This window comes from Acanthopagrus latus, chromosome 22, assembly GCF_904848185.1.
Source record: "Acanthopagrus latus isolate v.2019 chromosome 22, fAcaLat1.1, whole genome shotgun sequence".
Taxonomy (NCBI): domain Eukaryota; kingdom Metazoa; phylum Chordata; class Actinopteri; order Spariformes; family Sparidae; genus Acanthopagrus; species Acanthopagrus latus.
In genome coordinates, this window is record NC_051060.1 from 19,167,163 (window position 1) to 19,188,983 (window position 21,821).

The 21,821-nt window shown below is 42.9% G+C and overlaps 2 protein-coding genes across 10 annotated transcripts in view; one reads left to right on the forward strand and one right to left on the reverse strand.

The window, feature by feature from the left end:
• The window catches only part of LOC119012476 (serine protease 23-like), a 68,415-nt gene that overhangs the window by 25,734 nt on the left and 20,860 nt on the right, over nucleotides 1–21,821 (reverse strand). For 2 of the 9 annotated variants that reach the window (XR_005072490.1, XR_005072486.1), the window contains one exon: nucleotides 5,417–5,973. The exons of 5 other annotated variants lie outside the window; for them this stretch is intronic. The gene's annotated coding sequence lies outside the window, so the exon portion shown is untranslated. Of the gene's footprint in view, nucleotides 1–5,416; nucleotides 5,974–18,976; nucleotides 20,715–21,821 lie in introns of those variants that run through there. 2 more of the 9 variants (XR_005072483.1, XR_005072488.1) reach the window with 1 other exon arrangement.
• Nucleotides 1,225–7,882, forward strand: LOC119012477 (terminal nucleotidyltransferase 5A-like). The gene is made up of 2 exons (XM_037086358.1): nucleotides 1,225–2,379; nucleotides 4,103–7,882. Exons 1-2 carry the CDS (start codon nucleotides 1,954–1,956, stop codon nucleotides 4,916–4,918), a joined length of 1,242 nt encoding a protein of 413 aa, XP_036942253.1. The 5' UTR covers nucleotides 1,225–1,953; the 3' UTR covers nucleotides 4,919–7,882.

Here is a 21,821-nt window from a genome sequence, read left to right on the forward strand (position 1 = left end):
TTTTTGTTTTTTACATTTTGCACCTTTAGAATTAAACAGGAATAAAAAAAAAATAAAATAAAAAGTTAAATCATTGTCATGTGTCTTATCAGCTACAGTTTATATCCCAACAAACATCAACATGTTTCATAAAGCACGCTGCATGTTGAAATGTAGAAGTTCAGCTCGGTGACTCCACCAAAGTGTGAACACATGCTGTGTCACAGTTGTTAGAGGCTCTGTCTTGCACTGCTGACAAAAAAAAAAAAAAAACTCACTGATTACAAACACAACTTTGTACGATTTGCTTCCCCAATTTCTTCTTTTATGATTCATGCACAAAGCAGTGTAAGCAGGAGTCTCTGTGTCTGTTGCGCGTCTGTGTGGATGTGTGTGTGTTACTGCACATAGAGGGTAATCTGCAGTAAGCTGGTTTATGGGCTCGTCTGTAGTGACGCAGATATAAGCGCAGAGCTCGGCGCTGATAGATTCTCCATGACAACCGACCTATGTGGCCTACAGCCTACATATAGATCTAATCTTGTTCATCAACAAATCTTTTTGAGTAGTTCAGTAATGTTTCATTAGAGATATATACGGGGAAGCCACGCGTTACATATGTTTTCCGCACATTTGTGTAGAGTTTGTAAAGTATCTGTAGATTGAGGAGGTGCAGCAGGGGCCAAATGATGATGGGGGAGAAACCACCCCTAGAGGGCGATGGGTGTGTGCGCCTACCCAGCCTCACCTGTAAGTGATCAGACTCCTTAGTAACAGTAATATAAGAGTAAAGTGGTCTAGATTTATGGAGCTGTCATCCAGAGTGAATAATAACAGACAGAACCTGCTCTGCATATGTGATTTTACACTCAGTAATGGATGGAAGCAGGCAGCAGTTGTGGTCGTCTGACCGTAGTTACCAGCTAAAAGTCCCCTCACTTCAAGCGTTTCGAAATTATTACATGTTAAGATAAGCTGCACAGATGACTGGGTGACTTTATCCTCACTGATATGATCAAAGTGGTCAATGAAGGACAAGTGCTGAGTGGCTGACTAAGTGGGTTTTTTTCACAAGGTGAACGAGAGGAGAAATATCGAGAAAGTCAGAGAGAGTTTTTGGTGAGGGGTCAGTGTCCTGTCTGCCTCCTCGTCTCTTCGATACGCCCCATTCTCCAGACACGCCTCAGTGTCCGGGATCGCAGCTACTACAGGAAGCGGCGGCGGCTATTAGTAGGTGTGGGCTGTCAATCAAACCGACCCGCCCCGACGGCTCGCAGACGGGAAGCACAATGATCACAACTTCTCCAGCAGCTGTGGAGCGGGACCTCTGTGGCATCACGCAGTATCAGCGAGCGACAAACGTCCAAAATGTGAAGGAAAAGCAGCAATACACCGCTTTCTGAAAGTAGGTGTGCACCGGAGAAGTGTCGCGGTCTTTGAGCGATGCCTAAAGTTGCTGTTACGCGGCAGGGACGCGCGATATTCTGTGCGTAAAAGTGCGTCGAAGAGAAGTAAAACTTTGTTTGCGGTGGACGAAACGTTCAGTCGGATGCGATGGATGCGTCAGTGAGCCTCTGGGACGTAATGAAAAGCTGACACTGTGAGAAAAAGAATCGTTTCGAGTCTCTACAGTTGGTGTCCGCTTGCCAAAGTTTTGGGAAAGCGCCGGAGCGGAGCGCGCAGCGGGGCAGCAGATGCTGGACAGTGACTAAGCCTTGCGCCTGGAAAGCTCATGAATTGAACTTGTCTGGACTGCAGACTTTATGTAAGAAGTAGGACAAGCGCAACACCGCCCAACTCGTTCTTTCCGTCATGCGTAGAGACGCGCTGTCGCCCAGCACCTCGCTGTTATGATAGACACCAGCACCGAGCGCCCGATTCTCCAGAAAGTCGCAGCTAAGCGAGGCCACAACTCCTGCGGGAGTTAGTGGAAAGTTTTCGTCGTTTACATCCTTCTGTCTACCTCTTCTCAACATGGACGAGAGCGTCGAGTGCGGCGCGGCTGACGGCTGCTCGGACGGGGAGAGCGTCAGCCTGAGCGTGCTCAACTGGGAGCAAGTGCAGCGGCTGGACACCATCCTCACCGGCTCCATCCCCATCCACGGCCGCTGGAGCTTCCCCACGCTGGAGGTGAAGCCGCGGGACATCGTCAAGGTGGTCCGGAGCCGCATGGAGGAGAAGCGGATACATGTCCGGGAGGTGCGTCTGAACGGCTCCGCGGCCAGCTACGTCCTGCATGAGGACAGCGGTCTGGGCTGGAAGGACCTGGACTTGATATTCTGCGCCGAGCTGAAAGGAGAGATGGAGTTCCAGATAGTGAAAGACATAGTCCTGGACTCTCTTCTGGACTTCTTGCCGGAGGGGGTGAACAAGGAGAAGATCACACCAGTGACCTTAAAGGTAACATTTTATAGAATTAATATTTTTGCAAAGCAGAATTTACACTTTGTCTAAAACTTTCCATCTCACTTGTCTTGTCCTCACGCTTCATTACGCACCGAACGCTGCACAACTGTTCATTCTCCACTCGACCCACACACGTTCTGTTTGCAAATGCACTTCAAATTAAATGCTCATTAGCATTATATTTTTTTACAACAAGAACAAGATTGAGGTCGGCCCTGTTTAGACACAGCCAGCGCACATATATAAGCCTTCAAATACTAAAAAAGGTTGCTTTCCAATTCAAAGAGGATTCAGTCTAATCCAATTGGAGACGGATCCACATTAATAAGTCGGCCCTCAGTTACCTGGATACGAAGGACTAGCCAGGCCACTAATGGCCCACCAACAGATGTGATCAGCAAAACATCAAGACTAAACCGACCAGATCCAGATTTTTAGCTGCTGCAAATGGCATTAATGCCTGTGTGTTGAAGCCTGCTGAAACAAAGACTGACCAGCATTAAGACAGGATCAGTGATGAGTGTATGTGTCTGATAAGCAGCTGTAATGTGTTGTTTTTTTAACAGCAAGATTAAAATAAAGATGCACTGGAGCTTCAGCTGACACTGTATTACTGCTGTCAGAGGAGGAAGCAGAGGAGGAGGGTTGTTAGACGGAGAGGAGGCAGCAGGCCTCTGTGAGATGCAAACACATCTGACACATATTCTTCTCCAATTCTGGACCACTTTGGCATATTTACTTTAACCAATCATGTTGCAGTGCATTTATAAATTAAAGGTGTAGTATGTAGTTTGGGGCAGAATTTTGAAGATGTTCAGTGACTGATTTAAAAAAAAAAAAAAAAAAAAGTTTTATGCCGGACAAACTCTTCGTTTTCATGACTGATTCAACTGAATCAACAGACCTTGAAGGACAACTGAGTTTCATACTGTTTTACTCTGTTTATGTGTGGCGGACCCCGCCACATTTCCAGCTTCACACTGTGGCCTGGGCAACAGTTTGTTCATTCAGCTATGATTAAAATAAATATGGCTGCGTTTGTATTTTTTATTCTCTCATTAATATAATAAATATTACAATTCTGACAATTCTGACTTTGAAGAGAGAGATATAAAAGAAAAGTAGCCAAAGGTAACATTACTCTTTATATTGGAACAAATGTTTTTATGATGTTTAACTACATGTGTGTGTGAATTCTTATATGCACCTATTAACTCCAACGTCTTCAACTAATTGACTCCATATTTCAGCCTTTTCAGACTTAAAGGTGCAATATGTCTAATTCATTCTCCAGACAACTAGGGGGCAGCGTATCAACAGAGTAACCGCTGACTGCTGCTAACTGTAGCTGCCTTCAACTACTGCTGTAAGCTCATTTGCCTGTGCAGCTAACGGTCAATGAATTCGACCTGAATTCTGTTGATAATTTTAGCTATGCTGTAGGCGTTGTCCTCCTTTTAGCTAACTTCCGGTCCGTTTTGTAGTTGGCAATCCCCTCCCTCCTCTCTGTGTCACCACATGAAGGCAAACAGGAGGCTCCTCCTCTCTGCAAGTTCAGGAGCAGACAGGACCGCCTCTTTATGGAGTTCTCTGTCCTGATTGGATAAAGCGGGCAGGGATACCAGAACATGTCTTTTCCTTTGTTCTGCATGAGTGAGGGAGGGAGAGACATGTGTTACTGACCAAACACTTAATGTTTCACTTGTGTATTCTTTAGGAGGCCTACGTGCAGAAGATGGTGAAGGTGTGCAATGACTCAGACCGCTGGAGTCTCATCTCCCTCTCCAACAACCGCGGCAAGAACGTAGAGCTGAAGTTCGTGGACTCTCTCCGGCGGCAGTTCGAGTTCAGCGTGGACTCCTTCCAGATCCGGCTGGACTCTCTCCTACTCTTCTACGAGTGCTCTGAGCACCCTATGGCCGCCACTTTCCACCCCACCATCCTCGGGGAGAGCGTCTACGGCGATTTCCCCACCGCTCTCGATCACCTGCGCAGGCGCCTCATCTGCACGAGGAGCCCGGAAGAGATCCGCGGCGGCGGTCTGCTGAAGTACTGCCACCTGCTGGTGCGTGGCTTCCGCGCAGCGTCGGGCACCGAGATGAAGCTGCTGCAGCGCTACATGTGCTCGCGCTTCTTCATAGACTTTCCCGACGTGAGTGAGCAGAGGAGGAAGCTGGAGTCGTACCTGCAGAACCACTTCGTGGACCTGGAGGACAGGAAGTATGACTATCTGGCCACGCTGTACGAGGTGGTGCAGGAGAGCACCGTGTGCCTGATGGGCCACGAGAGGCGGCAGACTCTCAGCCTCATCTCCTCGCTGGCGCTGCGGGTCCTGGCTGAGCAGAACGCCATCCCGAACGCCGCCAACGTCACCTGTTTCTACCAGCCGGCTCCTTATGTCTCGGATGGCAACTTCAGCAACTATTACGTGGCGCAGGTTCAGCCGGTCTATCCCTGTCCTCCCTCACCTCCTCAGCATTATCTTCCTCCTACACAACATCCCATGTACGCCACCTGGTTGCCCTGTAACTAAACTTATGTGCTCTCATGCACCTCGGCCCAACAGGTGGAACTCAGACCTCCTTAAAACAGGATGAGTGATGACCTTTTTTATCTCTTCCTTGAGATTGTAAATTGAGGGAAATGAGGGACGGAAAACCAGGAGGCAAAACTAAACAAAGAGATAAATGAAGAGAATAAAGGAAGGAGGGGGAAATGAGGACAAGGAAGCTGGATGGAGGCAACGGGCCAGAGGAAGGCTTTTCCCCTGGGTAGGATGCCACAGCCGGAGGAGCTGAGCACACAGGGCGAGAAGCCAACGAGAGAGGCTGACCCATCAGTTGTAGGGTTCGCTCATCGGCGCTAAGGCTGATTTGTTGGACCGAAACCAGTAGGACACGATGATATCCCATGTCTGTTACGAGTTACAGCCCACAGAGACTCACTTTTCAAATGACGAACATGACATTCACTCAGAAAACCCAAAATAGACATACAGCCACAGACAGTAAATGGAGGACACGCGTTGAAGACATTGATTCATAGTCGCACAGTTGCAACCCTCTGACCATTTGCACTGTGTGTGTGTGTGTGTGTGTGTGTGTGTGTGTGTGTGTGTGTGTGTGTGAGTGAGCTTGTACGCAGGACTCCTTTTCAACAGACAATGCAAAATGAGGAACTGGATACTTGTTTACAAATCCAAAGATCTACTTTGATACTCAACTTTATCCAAATTCTGAGAGAGAGTCAAAAAAGAAGAAAGAAACAACAAAACAATGCATGCTTTATTTCTGTACAGGAATAACTTTTAAGTGCCTAGATGAAACCTAAAAGGGAAAGAGATATTTTTGCGATTCTGTATCATTAGAGAACTGTCGAGCTGTTTAATTGACCTTTTTCGCGGAGATGATGGATGTGCTGATGTACCGTGGAGCAGTGAGTGAGATCTCTAACACTGAGGGAGGTTTTTGGACCAACTTTCTTCTTGTTTGACAATGTTTATTCAAAGACTCTGCTCTTATCTGCAGTCATGCTGGACAAGCACACATCCTGATTACCAAAGGGGAAGCAACAACATAATCTCATCATCTGTGCAGAGAGAGAGAGAGAGAGAGAGAGAGAGAGAGAGAGAGAGAGGTTGTAATCGAAAATGCTTATAAGGGCTAAATAGATGGACATTTTCTGATTAATGTACAGAGAAAGAAAGAGGTTTGGCAGAGAAAGAGCAAATAAGAGAGAGCATAGAGCGCTCTTATCTGCATTTTTATTAGATTGCAAAATAGAGTGGACCAGTGCACAGCCTGTTACCAAAGAGCCATTCCTCACAGAGAAGAGATAATCTAGTCATGTGTGGAGGATGAAATGCTACAAAATGAAATCTGTTTGGATATGTAAACACTATGCCCATAATTAATTTACAGTCACATGGCATCCTTTATCAGAATGCATTCAACCTACAACTGAAATGGCTATTAATTAAATTTACAGCTCAAGCCTCTTTAAAGGTGCCCTGTGGAGTTTTCTTGAAAACACACAAAAGTTACATTTACATTTAGATTACATTACAGTGTACATCCTTCATTCTATTAAATAATCCATGTTTGCTTGTTGTTTTTTAAAGGAGACCCATTAAGCTTTTTCATTCTTTTCCTTTCCTTCCGTGTGTTTTATTGGTTCTTGTGCACATAAACAATCTTGGAAGTCCGCAGCAAAAGCAGCTCATCTCTCCCTCAGAAAACACTGCACCCGAACAATTCCTCAGTAGCCTCGCCTTTAACTCTGTGACTTAGTGACATCACACTATGTCAAGGGGTCACACATTTGCGTAAGTTTCTCTAGCGGCTTAAAGAGACAGGAGATAAAACTGAGCGTTTCAGACAGACCGCAGCACCAGACCGTATGAGCATTAAAGCATGTAAACCTATTATAGTGGAACCGAAAATGCAATTAGGAACCTGAAAATGAGCACAATATGTCTCCACCAACTGTCACACAGTGGAATCACACAAACTTGATGGCAGGATATTAATCACTACGGATGCTTTGTGCATCCTTGAACGGCAAGAGAAAAAAAAAAAAGTCACAAGAAAATGTTGTTCCACAGCACTACCAGTGGTCATAATCTCCACAGGGTACCTTTTTAAGAATCAAATACATGTAAAGCAGATATGCAATTAGTTTAAAATGCATTTTGAGACGGGGACACTTAAATTACACTGGAGAGTTTTAATAGACTGAGTTGAGGCATACTACTGGTTAGAGTCGGAGAGCCAGCAGTCGAGAACATGTTCAAGCCTCAAAGATGATGTAAGCTCATTAAATGTTGGCCAATGTACATTTCATCTCCTCGTTTATGGAAAATAGTTAAAGTGTGGGGTGTGAGGTAATTCTGGGCAGCACGAGCAGATGACAGCTGTCGACATTGTATCTCCTAGCGTGGAAAAGCACAGAACAAAAGTGCAAAAGATAAAGACTAGTACAGATAAAGACCACAGGGATATCTGAACGACAATAAGAAAGGTTGGCAACGAGTGATTTTTTTGTGATAACAGGTGTACTTTTTCAGCTTCACGAGCGCACGAGACTCATACATGTCAGATCTCCTATTTTTCTATCAATCTCTATTTTTGTACAGTTTGTGTTTGGCTGATGTAGCAGGCAGATTTAAAAGCTGTGTCGTTGAGTCTATTATGTGATGTGTGCGAATTTGTGTTTTACTTTTGGCTGATGAAGAGAAAGAGGGAGAGAGAGAGAGAAAGAGAGAGAGAGAAAGAGTCAGACACGGTGGCTACGCTGAGATGCAGATTTAACTTGTGTTCAGTAACATGTATGCGTGCTCGGAGCTGTTTCATATGAGTTTCTGTTGCTGCAAAGAGATTGTTTCACTGTTCTTCATGTGTTTTTAAACTGCTGTCCTGTTTGGACATGAAATGATCTGATAATTCTGTTCAAGTTGACCGACTTGAGAATAATAAAAAAAAAAAATCATGGCACAAGAGTTGTTCAGTTGAATATTTTTTTTTTTGTCATTCATCACACACTACAAGCTACAATCAAGATATGCAAGACGTTGTATTTAGGCATTTAAGCTCACTGACCCGAGGCCAAGGTATCTCAGGTAAACTGGCTCTGGCATTTAGATTTGGTGCCCAGACTCTGATGGAGGAATCCTCATCAGGTCAGTGTCCGAGGTGCCCACAAATGCCCCGCAGGCACCACCGCCACTGCCAGCAAGCGACAGCTGAATGTGAAGGATTTCCCCACCAAGAGACGTCACGGCGAGCGTCAACCAGACGACAGCAGCCGTCATCACACCGCTTGCCAGGCCTCATTAGGTGTGAGCACGTTTGCGACAGCAGGTAGATTTTGTGTATACGCACAGGCCTTACTACCAGCAGAGCCTTGGGCTCCAGGGACACATTGTAACTGACTGAACAGATTGGCTCCAGGTCTGCATCCCTCTAATGCCTGGAGGCCTCAGCCTCCAGATGTCACTTTCCCTGCTGACACTTGGAAAAATATTTCACTCAGTCTCTCTTTCATGTTGTTCATGACTTTGATATTTTTCTTTCTTCTGACTGTTTCTCTGTCTCCTTTTTTCCACTCTTCTTAATCTTCAACTTCTACCTTATTCCTTTGCCTGATATTTTAGTAGCTGTATGCAAGTTTAATGTCTGATGCATCTGTTTAGAGCACTGCCTTTTCCCTTCATATGTGCATGCATGGACTTCTTGATGAATTTAAGCAGAGAGATGAGCTATGGAGAGGAGCACAGCGCCAATGTTATCCCCTGTTAAGAGGGAGAGAGTGGACGCTAAATATAGGCCCCCCTCTCAGCCACTGTAAGGACATTAGCCCATCGACAGAAAGCTGATTAGCCTCCCTCCATAAGCATGTGTTCAGTGCTCTGGTGTGGTTACTGCCGAGAGATTTGCCGGCTATTGTACTGTAACACATACCTCCCCCCTTCTCCCGCAGCCTTTTAGGTCACTCTCGCTGGAAAGGACATAAAAACTTTCAGTCCACTTCCTTATCAAGGGCTTAAAGGGAACTGAGAACAAGAGATTGAGGCATTTAGTGTGTTGCACAACATGGAAAGAACTAACCCAGTAACACAAGGCTTCTTAGGAAGTGTGTTAATATGATGCGTCTAAGCAGTGGAGAGTCTTGGCAGGTGGACTGAGCTGAGGAATTGTGTCCAGCAGTTTTCTGAGATGGTCACGGGTTTAAAAAAAAAAAAAAGGGAAACATTATTGCACATTTACATCTCTTTTCTTTGTATCTTGTATATCTCAGTGTTTATGAGTTTAGAGGTGCTAGCAGGGACATTTTGCTATCTGTTCCCCATTGTTTCCAGAATCAGCTGTATAAACATGGACATGTCTATCAGGTCTGAAAAGTGAAGCCAATGTGGAAGTGCCTTAAACCTGGTCAGCAGGTGGCAACTACACTGGTTTCAAAGAGAAGCTGGATTGTATTTAAGCTTATGAGAAAACAACCCCACTTCTGACTTTATTTATAACCTTAGTTAACTGTTTCCTACCACGTTTATGGTCTCGATCACTGGTTACTTCGCGTCCTCAGGTTCTCAGTCAGATCCAATCAGAATATCCTCCCCAGCTCCATACTTCGTCCAAATATGGTTGGTTCTGGCTACAACAATGCCAAACTCGTGGCTTCAAAAAGATAGCCCAAAAACCAAGGGGTTATGAAACACACTTCCTTTCCAGTATTAATGCTAAGCTAAGCTTACCGCTTGTTGACTCTCGCTTTATATTTACCATCGAAACAAAAAGTGGTACCAGTCTCCTCATCTGACTCAACAAGACAGCTGAAGTGTATTAAACAAATACTTTAAGAAGCTGTAATCCACAGTGAGTGTCTTTATTAACTCAATATTTGTATGGGACTGTACATGTGAGACAGAAAAACAGTGGGAATCCCACATCTGTTTAGAAACTCCGAGCGATGGACCGCCTTCAAAGATAAGTTTTATGTTTTGAAGAATACCACAGCAGTGACTTGAAGGCAAGCCATCAGATAAAATACGAAGAAAAAGATTCCTTTTGAGATTTATCTGCCCGAGTAAAGTGCTGACAGGTTTGTTCACTACAGATCTGGCTATTTCTTCAGAAGATATTTTATCTATTACCGCACTGTTTAGTTTTATTACTTTATAGGCACTGATTAGGGGACACACATACATTGATGCTTTGATATGTCTACATCGTGCGGAAGGATCTGTCGAGCTGAGGTCAAATATTATACCCTACATGATATATAATCACATTTGTAAGGGCCAACATGAAGAGGCTTATCTATAATCTAACATAAGACAGATGGGGTGTGAGATCTGAAGGAGGTGTGATGTAAAAAACAAGTGGGCTGAAGTGTCACAGTGGACCACAAAAGGAAGCTCAGTCAAATTTAAAGTCACTCTTGACTCACTGTCTTCAGCTTTTCTCATAGATAGGACGACTACAGAGTTGTTTCTGTGTACGGTTCTATGTTAAACTAGTGAAGTCTTGTTTCAACGAACAATATTTCCTCCCTCACTGTTACGCTCTCAGGCTCTCGTCTGGGTATTTTCACAGGCAGAGGTCAGATAGAGTCGCACCACGGTTGCCATCTTTAATTGATTTAGGCTTCTAACAACAGGAAATGAATAACACCGAAAGGTCATTTAGCAGCTTGTAAAAGAAGGAATTATGGGTGTAGCGCTGACAAGAGTTTTTTCCGCAAAAAGACTTGAAGACAACTTCATTTAGATCAACTCGTTGAGAAAGCAGCACATGTGCAGCTTTTAACACGGAAACCCAGTCAAATAATAGTGTGCTTTACTGGGCATTATAAAATATATAAAAACCTTGAAGTGACACAGGAATTGATCGCATGTGAGGAAGTGCATCTAGACATGCAAACACACTCACACACACTCAGGTCCAGGGGGAGTTATGTTGGACATGAACCAGTTGGAGCAGCAGCAGGGCCAAGAGTCCATCCAGCTCAAGCTCAGCCAGGGTCAGAGGCCAGCTTGTAAATCAAACAACGGCAGGACGAGACTGTGAGAAACAACGATGTGTGTCTGTCCGTGAGTGAGATGGAGGAGGAAAAAAAAGGAGTGTGTGTGGGCACGATCGTCTGCTTTTTGTGTATTTGTGCCGACTGTGTATTTGTGTTAAAGGAAGACTTGAGTAAGAGTCTAGTTTTTCAGTGTGAGATATCTGTAGACAATGTTGCCTCTACAGATTATGAGTAGCAGCCATAAGCAAAACTTAATCCCCTTGATTATTGGGCAACACAATAATAACAATTCATACTTGGGGAAGAAACCAATCGCCGGGAGAGTTTTCGGTGACGTCACATGCCAAACAACTGGCTAGCTGTAGAAATAAATCAGATTCATCCCTATCTTAAGTGTTTAGGCCTGGCAGTGTAAATAGTTTGGCCAGCTGGACCAGGGCCGGCGCTGGAGCACAGATCTGTGTTTTTTTTGTTGTTTTTTTTGCAGTGCAGAAACCAGATGCTAACAAAGAGTGAGGAACGCACAGCAGCAAAAATGATTAGCATGTTTTTACAATAAGAACAGGTGTCAGTGTTAACGATTCCACAGTTTCACAGTTTTATGTTAAATCAAATTCAGCTCAACTCACTTCTCTGATACCACTTCATAATAAGTCCCCTTTTAACACAGCTGTGGCTCAAGTGTAGCTTCATTATGCTAAAATGTTCACAATGACAATGCAGACATGCTGATGCTAAGCAGATTACCTTTACTGTATTTTGTTCCACATCTTTTTTGCCAAAGATCCTGAGATATTTCAAAACTACACAACAGTAATCCATCTGGTATTGTAACTGTCCACATATCTTAGTCCGCACAAAATTAGTGGACCGACAGATTAACATTGTCATCCACTGAGCCATGAAGCTAGCAATAATTAATGTCTTTTAATAAATCAGGTAGAGGCCGTTAATAAGGAGACGTTTGGGGTTTCCAAGTTGTGAAACTTTCTGTAGTATTAATTCTCTCTATATTTGGTTATAATGCAGCTATGAATGTTGGTACTCCATTAATAAAAAAACATAAGTGAATGGTTTAATGAAGCAATCTGTTCTAAATCATCTGTTAATCTGTTAATAAAAAAAACTAACAAATAAACTCTTTCAAATGGATAAACAACAATTAAATATACATATATACAGTTCAGAAACAAACTGTTAATACACAGTTCTTACAAGAGCCTAATTCAATACGTCTGCAGTTAAAAAAGAGCTAGCTGGGGGGCAACTACCAGTTATAAAGCTGTTTTCATTAATAGCTTCTTAAAAAGAAATTAGTTAATGGTTTCTTAACCATAAATGAAGCCATTAGTTTAAACTCTTCTTAACAGGTCGGCTACCTTATTAGCAGGTGGTACCAGTTTTTCAAATGAGACTTTCCCTGACTGCCGGAGTCTCAGAGATGGTTATATGTGACCACATCAATGTCCTCACAATTCTCTCTCTACTACCAGCCATGAGAGGCTGGTCTCCTCTTTCTTGCAAAATAACATCTGGTGCATTGCTCTCTAACACACACACACACACATACACACACACACGCACACAAGTAGCACTTAGCTTGCACACAGTCAGAGTGAGAGGCCAAGAAAAGACAAAGCGTAATGAAAGTACAAAGACGGGACAAACCCTTGAATTGACACATTCTGTGTTAAAGCATCTCAAGCGTATTTCCACTTAAGCGCATGATGACTTTGGAAAAACGATGGCTGCAAAACACGCCGCTAAGAGTGCAAAGAGTCAGCAATAACACTCACTTCAAATATTCATAGCAAGCCAATTTGAATTAAAATCCTCACAATTATCATCACGATTACTGTAAACACTTTTGCTTTCATCAGCGGGGCAGTCAGCGCTTATCGTTTCATATCATTTGACCTTTCCCCAGATTCCAGTCATTAAAACATTTGAGAAAATGATTCCCGTCGGGCTAACTACAGTATACACTTGGGTCTCAAAGTGCACTTAAAGTTACAAAAAAATAAATGTGTTTGCAATCATCGAGCATTATGACGCTGCTTTAGTTTATGTTTGGATTTGGAGTTAGGATTCAAGGTATAATCACAATTAGGACTGAGGGGTTGAAATTGGTCACGAAGCAAAATTAACATTGTCAGTGAAAGCCCTCACTTGTATAATGATTCAAAGATGTGTGCTGTTGTGTGTGTGGATGCGCACACGGCATTGCGCGCACATCTGCCTGTTTACAGCACCCGAGGAGGTACTGAAAAAGCTGTGATGGATCTGCCCCAGATGGTGAGGCAGCAGAAATGAAGAGCAAGCCTGAGAAAAGATCTGTTTGTTTAAACTCTAACCACGGTTACCTGGATGTGTGTATGAGTGTGTTGATGTGTTTTGAGATTTTAGATCACATGATAATCCATGTTAAAAAAAACACAAACCAACAAATGAAAAACACTTTCTAGGGAATACATCTTGTAGTTGTTGCTGTATTGCTTAACTTAAAAAGCCATCGAAGTGGAAAAATGAAACAATTAAAAGAGGAAATAACCGGTTGTCAGCTGTGTCAGTTTGTCATCAAGATTACACAAAAACTGCTGAATGGATTTCCTCGAAACTTGGATGAAGGATGAGTCTCTGCCCAAAACAGACCCCATGAAATTTTGGTGTAGATCAGAAAAAAAGGTTGGGTTTTTTTTTCATTATTCTTAAAAACTGCAAGATAGGGCAAACTTTTGTGTTAATTTCTGAAGGAATAACACACGAAAACAAACAAAAAAAAAACAAGTGTTTTTAGGCTTCTGGTATCTATGTGAGTACAAATTGATGCAGATAAAGGGGACTGTGTGGCAGAGGTATGCGCTCTACTGTATGCCATTCTATTAATAGAACTTTATATAAAGGTGCTGTTGATAACATTCAGCCATTAAAGCTTATATTCCAGACCACCACTGTTCCTAGAATCACCTGTGGTGGTTGCCAGTTTGTAGCACTAGCTAACATTGATGTTGCTAACAACAACAGTGTTATACTATTGCATAACATTGTTAAAAACTGAAACCAACCATCAGAATTCTTACACAAACGTAAAACATAAAATATTTTGGGTCTGACAACATTTTTTAAATAATTAAATCACAATCATAATGATGTTTTCAAGGGAAAGAGATGCTTTGGTTCTGCAACTTTCTACAAGCTGTATTACTTTAAAAATGTCATCAGTATGACCTTGTCAAATGGTTCTCTGAATGACTTCTGTACAAGCAGCGACGGTCCAGAAACACTGACTTGCACTTTCCTCCTTCAATGAAATAACGGTTATCTGTAATGGGGCGTTTATTTTCAGCACAGATAGCCTCTAAAGGGTTCATTTGGAGCTAAATTTAAATCTCCAAGGTGCTAATTTGTGTGGGTCTCTGTTTGTGTGCCTCTGTCTCGCTGTTTTGATGTGTGCGTGCATCCGTCTATAAACGTGTGTTTATGGCTCCGTGTGCGTCTAAGGCGCAGAGATGCCAGTTATGCGACTCACATCCTGGTTAAAAAGCGTTACTGCTTTTCTTCTCGTCTCCGTCCCTGCCTCCTGTGAACACGCCTGGTCTTACCTGTAATGATAGTCATTATCACGTTGTAATAGCAAACACACCTGCCAGCTCGCTGCTCGTGCCAAAAACACACCTGTATGTGGTTAAGTATAACTTTGTCGCTATATGGGGGAAGCGGAAAGTTATAACTGGCCTCCAGAAATGACTGTGGGCCAGTTTAGAATTCAGCTTTACAGCGTCATATATCTTCAGTTCTATACATCTCTACCGTATTGATAATTTATGTGCTATCACTTCCTGAAGGCTCCCTTAAAATGAAATGTTTTTCCCTCTTCACAATGGAAAAAGGCCTTTAGAGGGAGAAAATGTTTTACTGGCTGCTGAAGGACTCTTGTGTAATTAATCACAGAAACTGTCTTACTCACAACAGCTTGTCTCCAAACAGCGACCCGGGCAAATGTTCTCGAGGAGTTATGCGTTATTAATGCTGCCGGTCAGAAAAACATGAGCAGACTGTGCTCGGTCTGCAGAGTCTGGGTTTGTTGGTTCCAGCTTGACAGTAATGTTCCCAGCCAGATCAAAAGCAAAACAAGCTCATCCAAAGCTCCACAAGTTTGACGTAGCAGCGCATTTTTCATCGAGGCGACACTTTAACGACACAGAAACCAAATGCCAGCCGGCTCTAATCGGACAAGTTACTGTCATTTATAAATTAATCCAAGAGTTGCTTTTCAATTAACCAGTAAAATGTGTGAACTCTTCACACAACAATAAGTTCTAACGGCCTTCATGGGAAAGTTATTTCCAGCTGTGGAGAGTTCAACTTTGAAATCTGTGACTCTACTTTGAGTTTTTGTGTGGAAGTCAAACAATTATCCCCTTGCAAAACTTTGAAAATTAAAAACATGTTCTGACTCTCAGCCGGTCAAATATGGCGGCTTGGTTGGTGGTCTTACCCTTCAAGCAACAGTATGGCGCTCTACCAACCAGTCTAGTGTCAGTTTTGCACATGAAGATGACAAAACACATTAACACTCGTGGACTGATATTAACATTGTCGGGGCTTTATTAGGTTTATGCATGAAAATAACATGGTTAGTTAGTTAGTCAGGCACATTGCTCACATAACTAACATTACATCATTCACTTGAGCCGCGTAAGTTAAAAGCAAATCTGTGTTGACACAAACAAAAGTCCTGCATATGACCCACCTGAACGTCCTGACCCGACCCTGTCTCAGACTTCTCCTGTTCTTTACTACTACACTCAAGAGGAGTTCCCAGAAATGAGGCTAGCAGAGCAACTACCGCATCAAACTTAAAAATGTAGGTCAACTGACCGAGCTGCTGTATTTGACGTGTTGACGTGAAATGACCCATGTGTGAAACGTGTCCAACAAAGAATGAAGGACAACAAGGTCAACGTTTGTCGGTGCCTGCCAACGCTTTATGAAAAAGATCCACATTAGTATTTCCTCATCTTCAACCCCTTTGGTTCTGGGATCAGTATGGCAACTAGAGCTACTTTGTAAAAAAACAAGGAGAGATCATTGTCATGGTTAAAAGAAACCAGTTTTAACTGAAAAAAGACAGATTGACTGAACGCGCCACAGTCTGTGGCATCAAAGTCAGACACTTTAGCATACTCATCCACCCAAAGCTAAGAGGTTTTGCAGCTCTCTAACAATGTCAAGCTGCTTGTGCCTCTGTGTAAGTGACAGCCATGACTCCAACAACCACAACCGCTTGCGAGGAAAGCAGAATCATGGACCATTTTAAGGGTCTGAACAAACCGGGCTGTATTTTTCTTTCCTCATCCATATGGTTTTGAGTCATGCTCGCGTCACTGTATACTTGTTTAGCAATGTCTCGCCAGATAAGCAGCACCAGTCCAAGACAGTGTGCTACAAACTATACAAATACATAAAACCTTTTTTTATATACCTTGAAGTTGCTACACAAGATGCTTACTAATTACATGTCATATCTTGTTCTCATAAGCCAGTGGCCACAGTTTGAGACCGTGTTTCCACATTTGTTGGTGTTTAACCACTGAATGTCTTTAAAAAGACCTCCGAAAATTGCACGTCTCAAGATACGTGTGGCATCAGATCAATGCAGTACCATTTCCTCCATTTCAGGCAGCATCGGGGGCAGTGTGTGCCTCACAGACTTTGAACTGTATTAATTCTATCAATCAGGAAAGAGAAGCTCGGACCGTCTTAAGCACTCTTGGCTCTGTGCTGTCTCGTAAGGGTCTGAGAGAGAGAGAGAATAGCTGTAACTAATGAGCTCATACAGGGAGATGAGTTATTGTGCAGACTCATGAGGTGCCAAAATCAGCTTAAAGAATCAATTGTTTGAGCCAGCTCTAGCATTAGTCATGTGTATGGCCTATTCTCATGGCCATCAATCAGAGGATCGAATGACAAGCAGCTTATCTACGTTTGTTATAATCATCAACTAATGAGAGAAGAGAAGAGAAGAGAAGAGAAGAGAAGAGAAGAGAAGAGAAGAGAAGAGAAGAGAAGAGAAGGTTATAAGATCTACCTCACATTTCCTGTTCTTTAGCAAACACCAGCATAGATGGAGAGCGAGCAGCGTGCATGACCGCGTCTGAGCGACGGTCAGCGGTGAGTGCACGTCACCCGCCTCGCTCGTGCACATTCTCTGGCATGTTTGTTCAACAAACAAAGCGATTATCTGAAGTCGGCGGAGATGTTCCCTCTTATTAATGAAAAAACAAGTTACACAATGAGAACTCTGTGACTTCTAGGACCTCGATCTGTTGAACGGGAACCATGATGGGTACTGATACCACAAACTGACTTTTTGTGGCAGTATTAGGTCATATTTAAAAACTATTTTCATGCGACAAAATTAAAAAAAAATTCCATCTTTTATTCACTAGACTCAGTGTGTATTAAATCAGTCTCTTTCCTTCTCCTCCTCAATCTTTGGTTGATATCAATCCAAAATAATTACAGCGTCTGTCCTGTGAAGTTTCTCAGACTGTTAATTTGTCACGACCATTTAAAGTGCCAACATCAACATCCCATCCTGACCCCGTCATACAAACCAGTGAATCCAATCCAACCGTTGCCAATCTGCACAAAAGTTACTTCCTTATTCTGATCGTCTCCTCAGATGTTGGCCCGCTGTTGTCTTTGCTCGATTTGGAAAACAGATGTAGGCGGTTGTTTGCAAAAGCGAAATCTTTAAAAACATGACGACTAATTGCAGAGTGATGCGTATTGTAATTGCAGTCAAGTAAACCATGTGACCGCGATGGTCAGACAATATCATTTCGACCGTGGCCGTCAAAACCGAGTGCGCCGACATGTTTGCATTTTTTCCGAAGAAAGGGGAAAAGTTACCCAGACTGTAAAATTTCAACCCCCTCTTTTTTCTCTGAGTTTTCCCCTTTTTCTTTTCCTCACGTTCTCCCCACAGCATTCCTGCCATCATTTAATGGTTTGTTATAGCTAATCAAGGGTAGTTTGGGGATTTATGGAGAAGTTCTTTTTTTTGTTTTGGTTTGTTTTGGGTTGTTTTTTTTGGGGGGGTTTTTTCGCGCACACAAGTGGCCTGAATGCCTGAGAGAAAAAGAACTGTATGTGTTTTTGTTGTGCTAATCAAGTGTTCCCCTCTGGAAATTGGCCTGCGAGACGTGCACTGAGGAAACTATGTTTTCGTGGTTCGTACTTGCTGGAAGGTAAAATGTCAAGAGGAACTGGTTAGGAGCTGAGAAATTGCAGCACGGATTTTAAAGGCATTATTATTTGGGTTTTTTTTTTTTACTGAGAGTTTGAGCTGGAACACAAAGGATGGTGAAAATCCTCTCCGCTCACAAAACCACATTGTGGATTCTAACAAGGCGTCGTAAATTTTGATTCAATTACTTCAGTGTTTGTCTCACTGCACTGGCTTTTCTTTTTTTAAAAAAAAAGTACTCCTTTTAATGTATTTCATTGTGTACGAAAAGTGTTTCTGCTCATTTAAGTCAGTCATCCGGCAGCTTTAGCTGTCATGCCGGGAACAATTTTCAAGAGTTAAAGCCTTTTGCTGCTGTTTCCATTGTTTTCTTTTCCCCCACCTGCTGTCTATGAAGCTGGCACCCAACACTGTAAATAGTTTGAACACAGTCTCTAGCTTTACTGTATCTCTGGTGAGTAATATGGACAGTTGTTAAGTTTCAGAAGTTGGTAATGTCGACTGTCTGCCTGCTGCCTCCTCCTCAGACAGGTAGGACCTTCTTTCCCCTCTTCTCTCGGACCTCCTCCATCTTTCTCTCCAAACTAGTTGCAGGGAGGGCAGTCGGGTGGTCAGCCATTTTGGGCCAAAAAGCAATTTTTTGAGTTGATTTTCATGTTCCCAAGTGGATGAGTTCTGATGATTTTAGTGGTCTCTTGACTTTTCCTCTCTAGCACCAAATTTCATGCCGATTAATCCAAATAATTGGCCTGTAAGTTGGTACAGACATTCATGGTCATCATCGGATTATTAGACTTGGTGATCCTAAAAAAATAAGACATTTCCATTAGCCTCATGACATTAACATTTTAGCATTGCCACTGCAAGCGTGTTTGCAAGCTGATGAAAATGTACGGTTTGGGTCAATTTCTTACTTTTCCCAACTCTTTCTTTCTTTAATAACTATTTTTTGCCTTTTCATTTGATAGTTGACTGTGTAGACATCAGTGTTGGAACCAATCGGTTACCATCTGATGACATGATTTAGCTTCTGAGGGTAACAGCCACTGTGAAGCTCATAGCTTCCTACTGTATGTAGCCAGCAGATTTCCTCATAAGGAATAAAATGATGTCCAGGCCAAAACGTTCTCTTCTGAGCACCAGTCATTGTGTGCAGTCGATAAGTAGCTTTGAGAAACACTAGGAGATAGTTTCTGTGATTACACTCTGGCTAAAGCATTCCACCCCTTTTGCTCGCCAAATGGACTGTTTACAGAACTGTTCAGGATTCAAAGGGAACAATCTGGACACATAAGCAGATACCTGTTTACAGCCATTGTGTAGACAAAGACAGAAAACATGGAAAAAGAGGGAAAGGTATAACTCAACAAAGGCCACAGTGCATTTATATGTTATGTGCCGTACCCAGTAGGTTGCTCCTTTATGTTTATTATTGTCATGATTTTCTCTTCACTGTTTTTGTAATTTCCCCCTTACTGTTACTACTGCATTTTTTTTCAATTTTGTAGAGTTTGAGCTGTGTCTGGAATTGTTGTTGACAGAGAACTGAAACGCCCAGGGAGACTTAATAGAGTGTTAATGGGCTAAATAAATTTCAAATGTTTGTGTGTGAACTAAAGTTCAAAGAAAATGAAGGGATCTCTGAATTCTCACTCAGGGAGGAATGCCAAGGTTGATAAAAATCCCAAATTGTTACAACTCATCCATCGTAATTATACTTTTCATAACGCAAAATGTAATTTATTCTCTCCTGATGTTAGCATTCCAGTGCCAGTAAGGGTTTAGTCTAGTAGCTAAAACACATTGATCTTCTCGTCTTCCTCACAAGAGATTTATGACCGTCCACTATTGGCTCTCAAAGGACCCTGGCAAGGGCTTTGAGGTCAAAGGTCAGTGGAGAGGGTAGAACAAAAAGAGAGACAGCCTGCTGAGAGGAGGGCGTGAAGGAGAGAGCAAAGTGTCAGCAGAAAGCTGTAGATCTGACCAAACACTTTCTCCTTTCATGTGGGGAACGCTCTCGCGTCCTGATCGATGATCTGAGCCGACTATTCATCATCTGAAAGTGTGGAAATCCTGGGTGATCGTCAGAGGGAGCTGGACTGGAGTACTATGGGAAAGTAATCCAGACACACACACACACACACGTGCAATTTTTAAGCATTCTCTCATCTCACACTAGAGCTATGTTTACTCATGAGGCCCACCGTCTTTCACATCCTCTGAAACCTGTTCAGTCCATCGGCCCAGTGACCCTGCTTTCACCTTCCTCTCCTCCCCTTCAACCCCTTCTTTACCCCTACCCACACACACACACACACACACACACACACACACACACACACACAAACACAAACACACACACACACACACACACACACACACACACACTTGTCTCTCTCTGCTGGCAGGTCAAGGAAGCAACCCCAGTGGCTATGTCACCATCAGAAGTCCATCAGAAGGGGGAGCACACGGAGGGTCTCGTCACAGTTTACTCAAGGTCAGAGGGGCCGACATCAGAGTGGACTTCCTGTCACCATGGCAACAACACAGACTAGAAACACAGACGGCCATTTTAGCGGCAAAATGTGAGAATTTAAGCCTATTGACATTTCGGCAAAACCCTCCCCTGAATGGCGATTGTCCAATCATAGCTTAGCAACTGTAATCAAGCTTTGATTTTTTGCACATGTTGAAGAGGTGTGCATGGAGCAAAAGGGTAGGCAACTGATAAAACAATCTGTTTGTCTCTATACTGCAAATGTTAGCATGTCCTGCTAACTGGCTTGCAATCTACGGCAGTAATCTTACCCAGAGCTACTTCCAACACAGCACAGCACTTCATATCCGACGTAACAATTGGCGAATACAATTCCCTGAAAGCTTACCTCTAGTCTTGTGTGTTTATGTAAGCAAGCTAAACATCAAACCTCGAACCTAATCTTATCCCAGAAATAGCTATACCGACTGGGATTAACAACAGAGCTGCAGTTTTCTCTCTGTCTTTGCTTTGTCCATGGACCATCAGGTGTCACTGCAAACATTTTGCCCAGGATAAGTCACTTTAGCATCACTTTTTAGCAAAAGTCAGCTGTAGAAAACATTCTACCAATTCAGGAGGCGGGCATTAGCTCAATCAATAAGCTAAGTGCTGCTTTTCAAATCTGCCAGCGATATAAAATTCAGCAAACACAACTGATAGTCAACGGCTAGAAATAAGAAGCCTGTTTCAGTCGTCCTTTCTCTGAAATCATCGACCCAAAATTTCAATGGAAATTTAAGCGTTGCAACTGTTACTGGTATTTTTGATAAAATCCACACGTGCTTTACAAGAACAGGCTTAACCTTAACCATGATAACAGACATCAGAAAGATAACTGGTATATATGTAGATGTGTCATCAAGCTAGAAAGATGTGGCTGTGATATGAATCAGATTAAAGCTGAAACGCAGCTACTGCAAGGCTGAAGATACACAACTGACTACAAATGCCTTTGAAGCTTTGGGACAAATCATATCCAATTCCACACATGGAGACAAGTAATGACTTAACGTTAATGAAGGTTCTTTAACTGACCCTGTTTTTACCACAAATTCTCCTCCTTCTCTGGTCCAAAAGCTGCAGTCTAATCACTTTCATATTAGTCACACACAGAAAAAA

What these genes read in the sequence shown, in the direction of transcription:
- LOC119012477 (XM_037086358.1), top strand. Translation starts at nt 1,954, where the DNA reads ATGGACGAGAGCGTCGAGTGCGGCGCGGCTGACGGCTGCTCGGACGGG. An exon ending in TCACACCAGTGACCTTAAAG is followed by an intron (nt 2,380 to 4,102) that starts GTAACATTTTAT and finishes TGTATTCTTTAG; the next exon opens with GAGGCCTACGTGCAGAAGAT.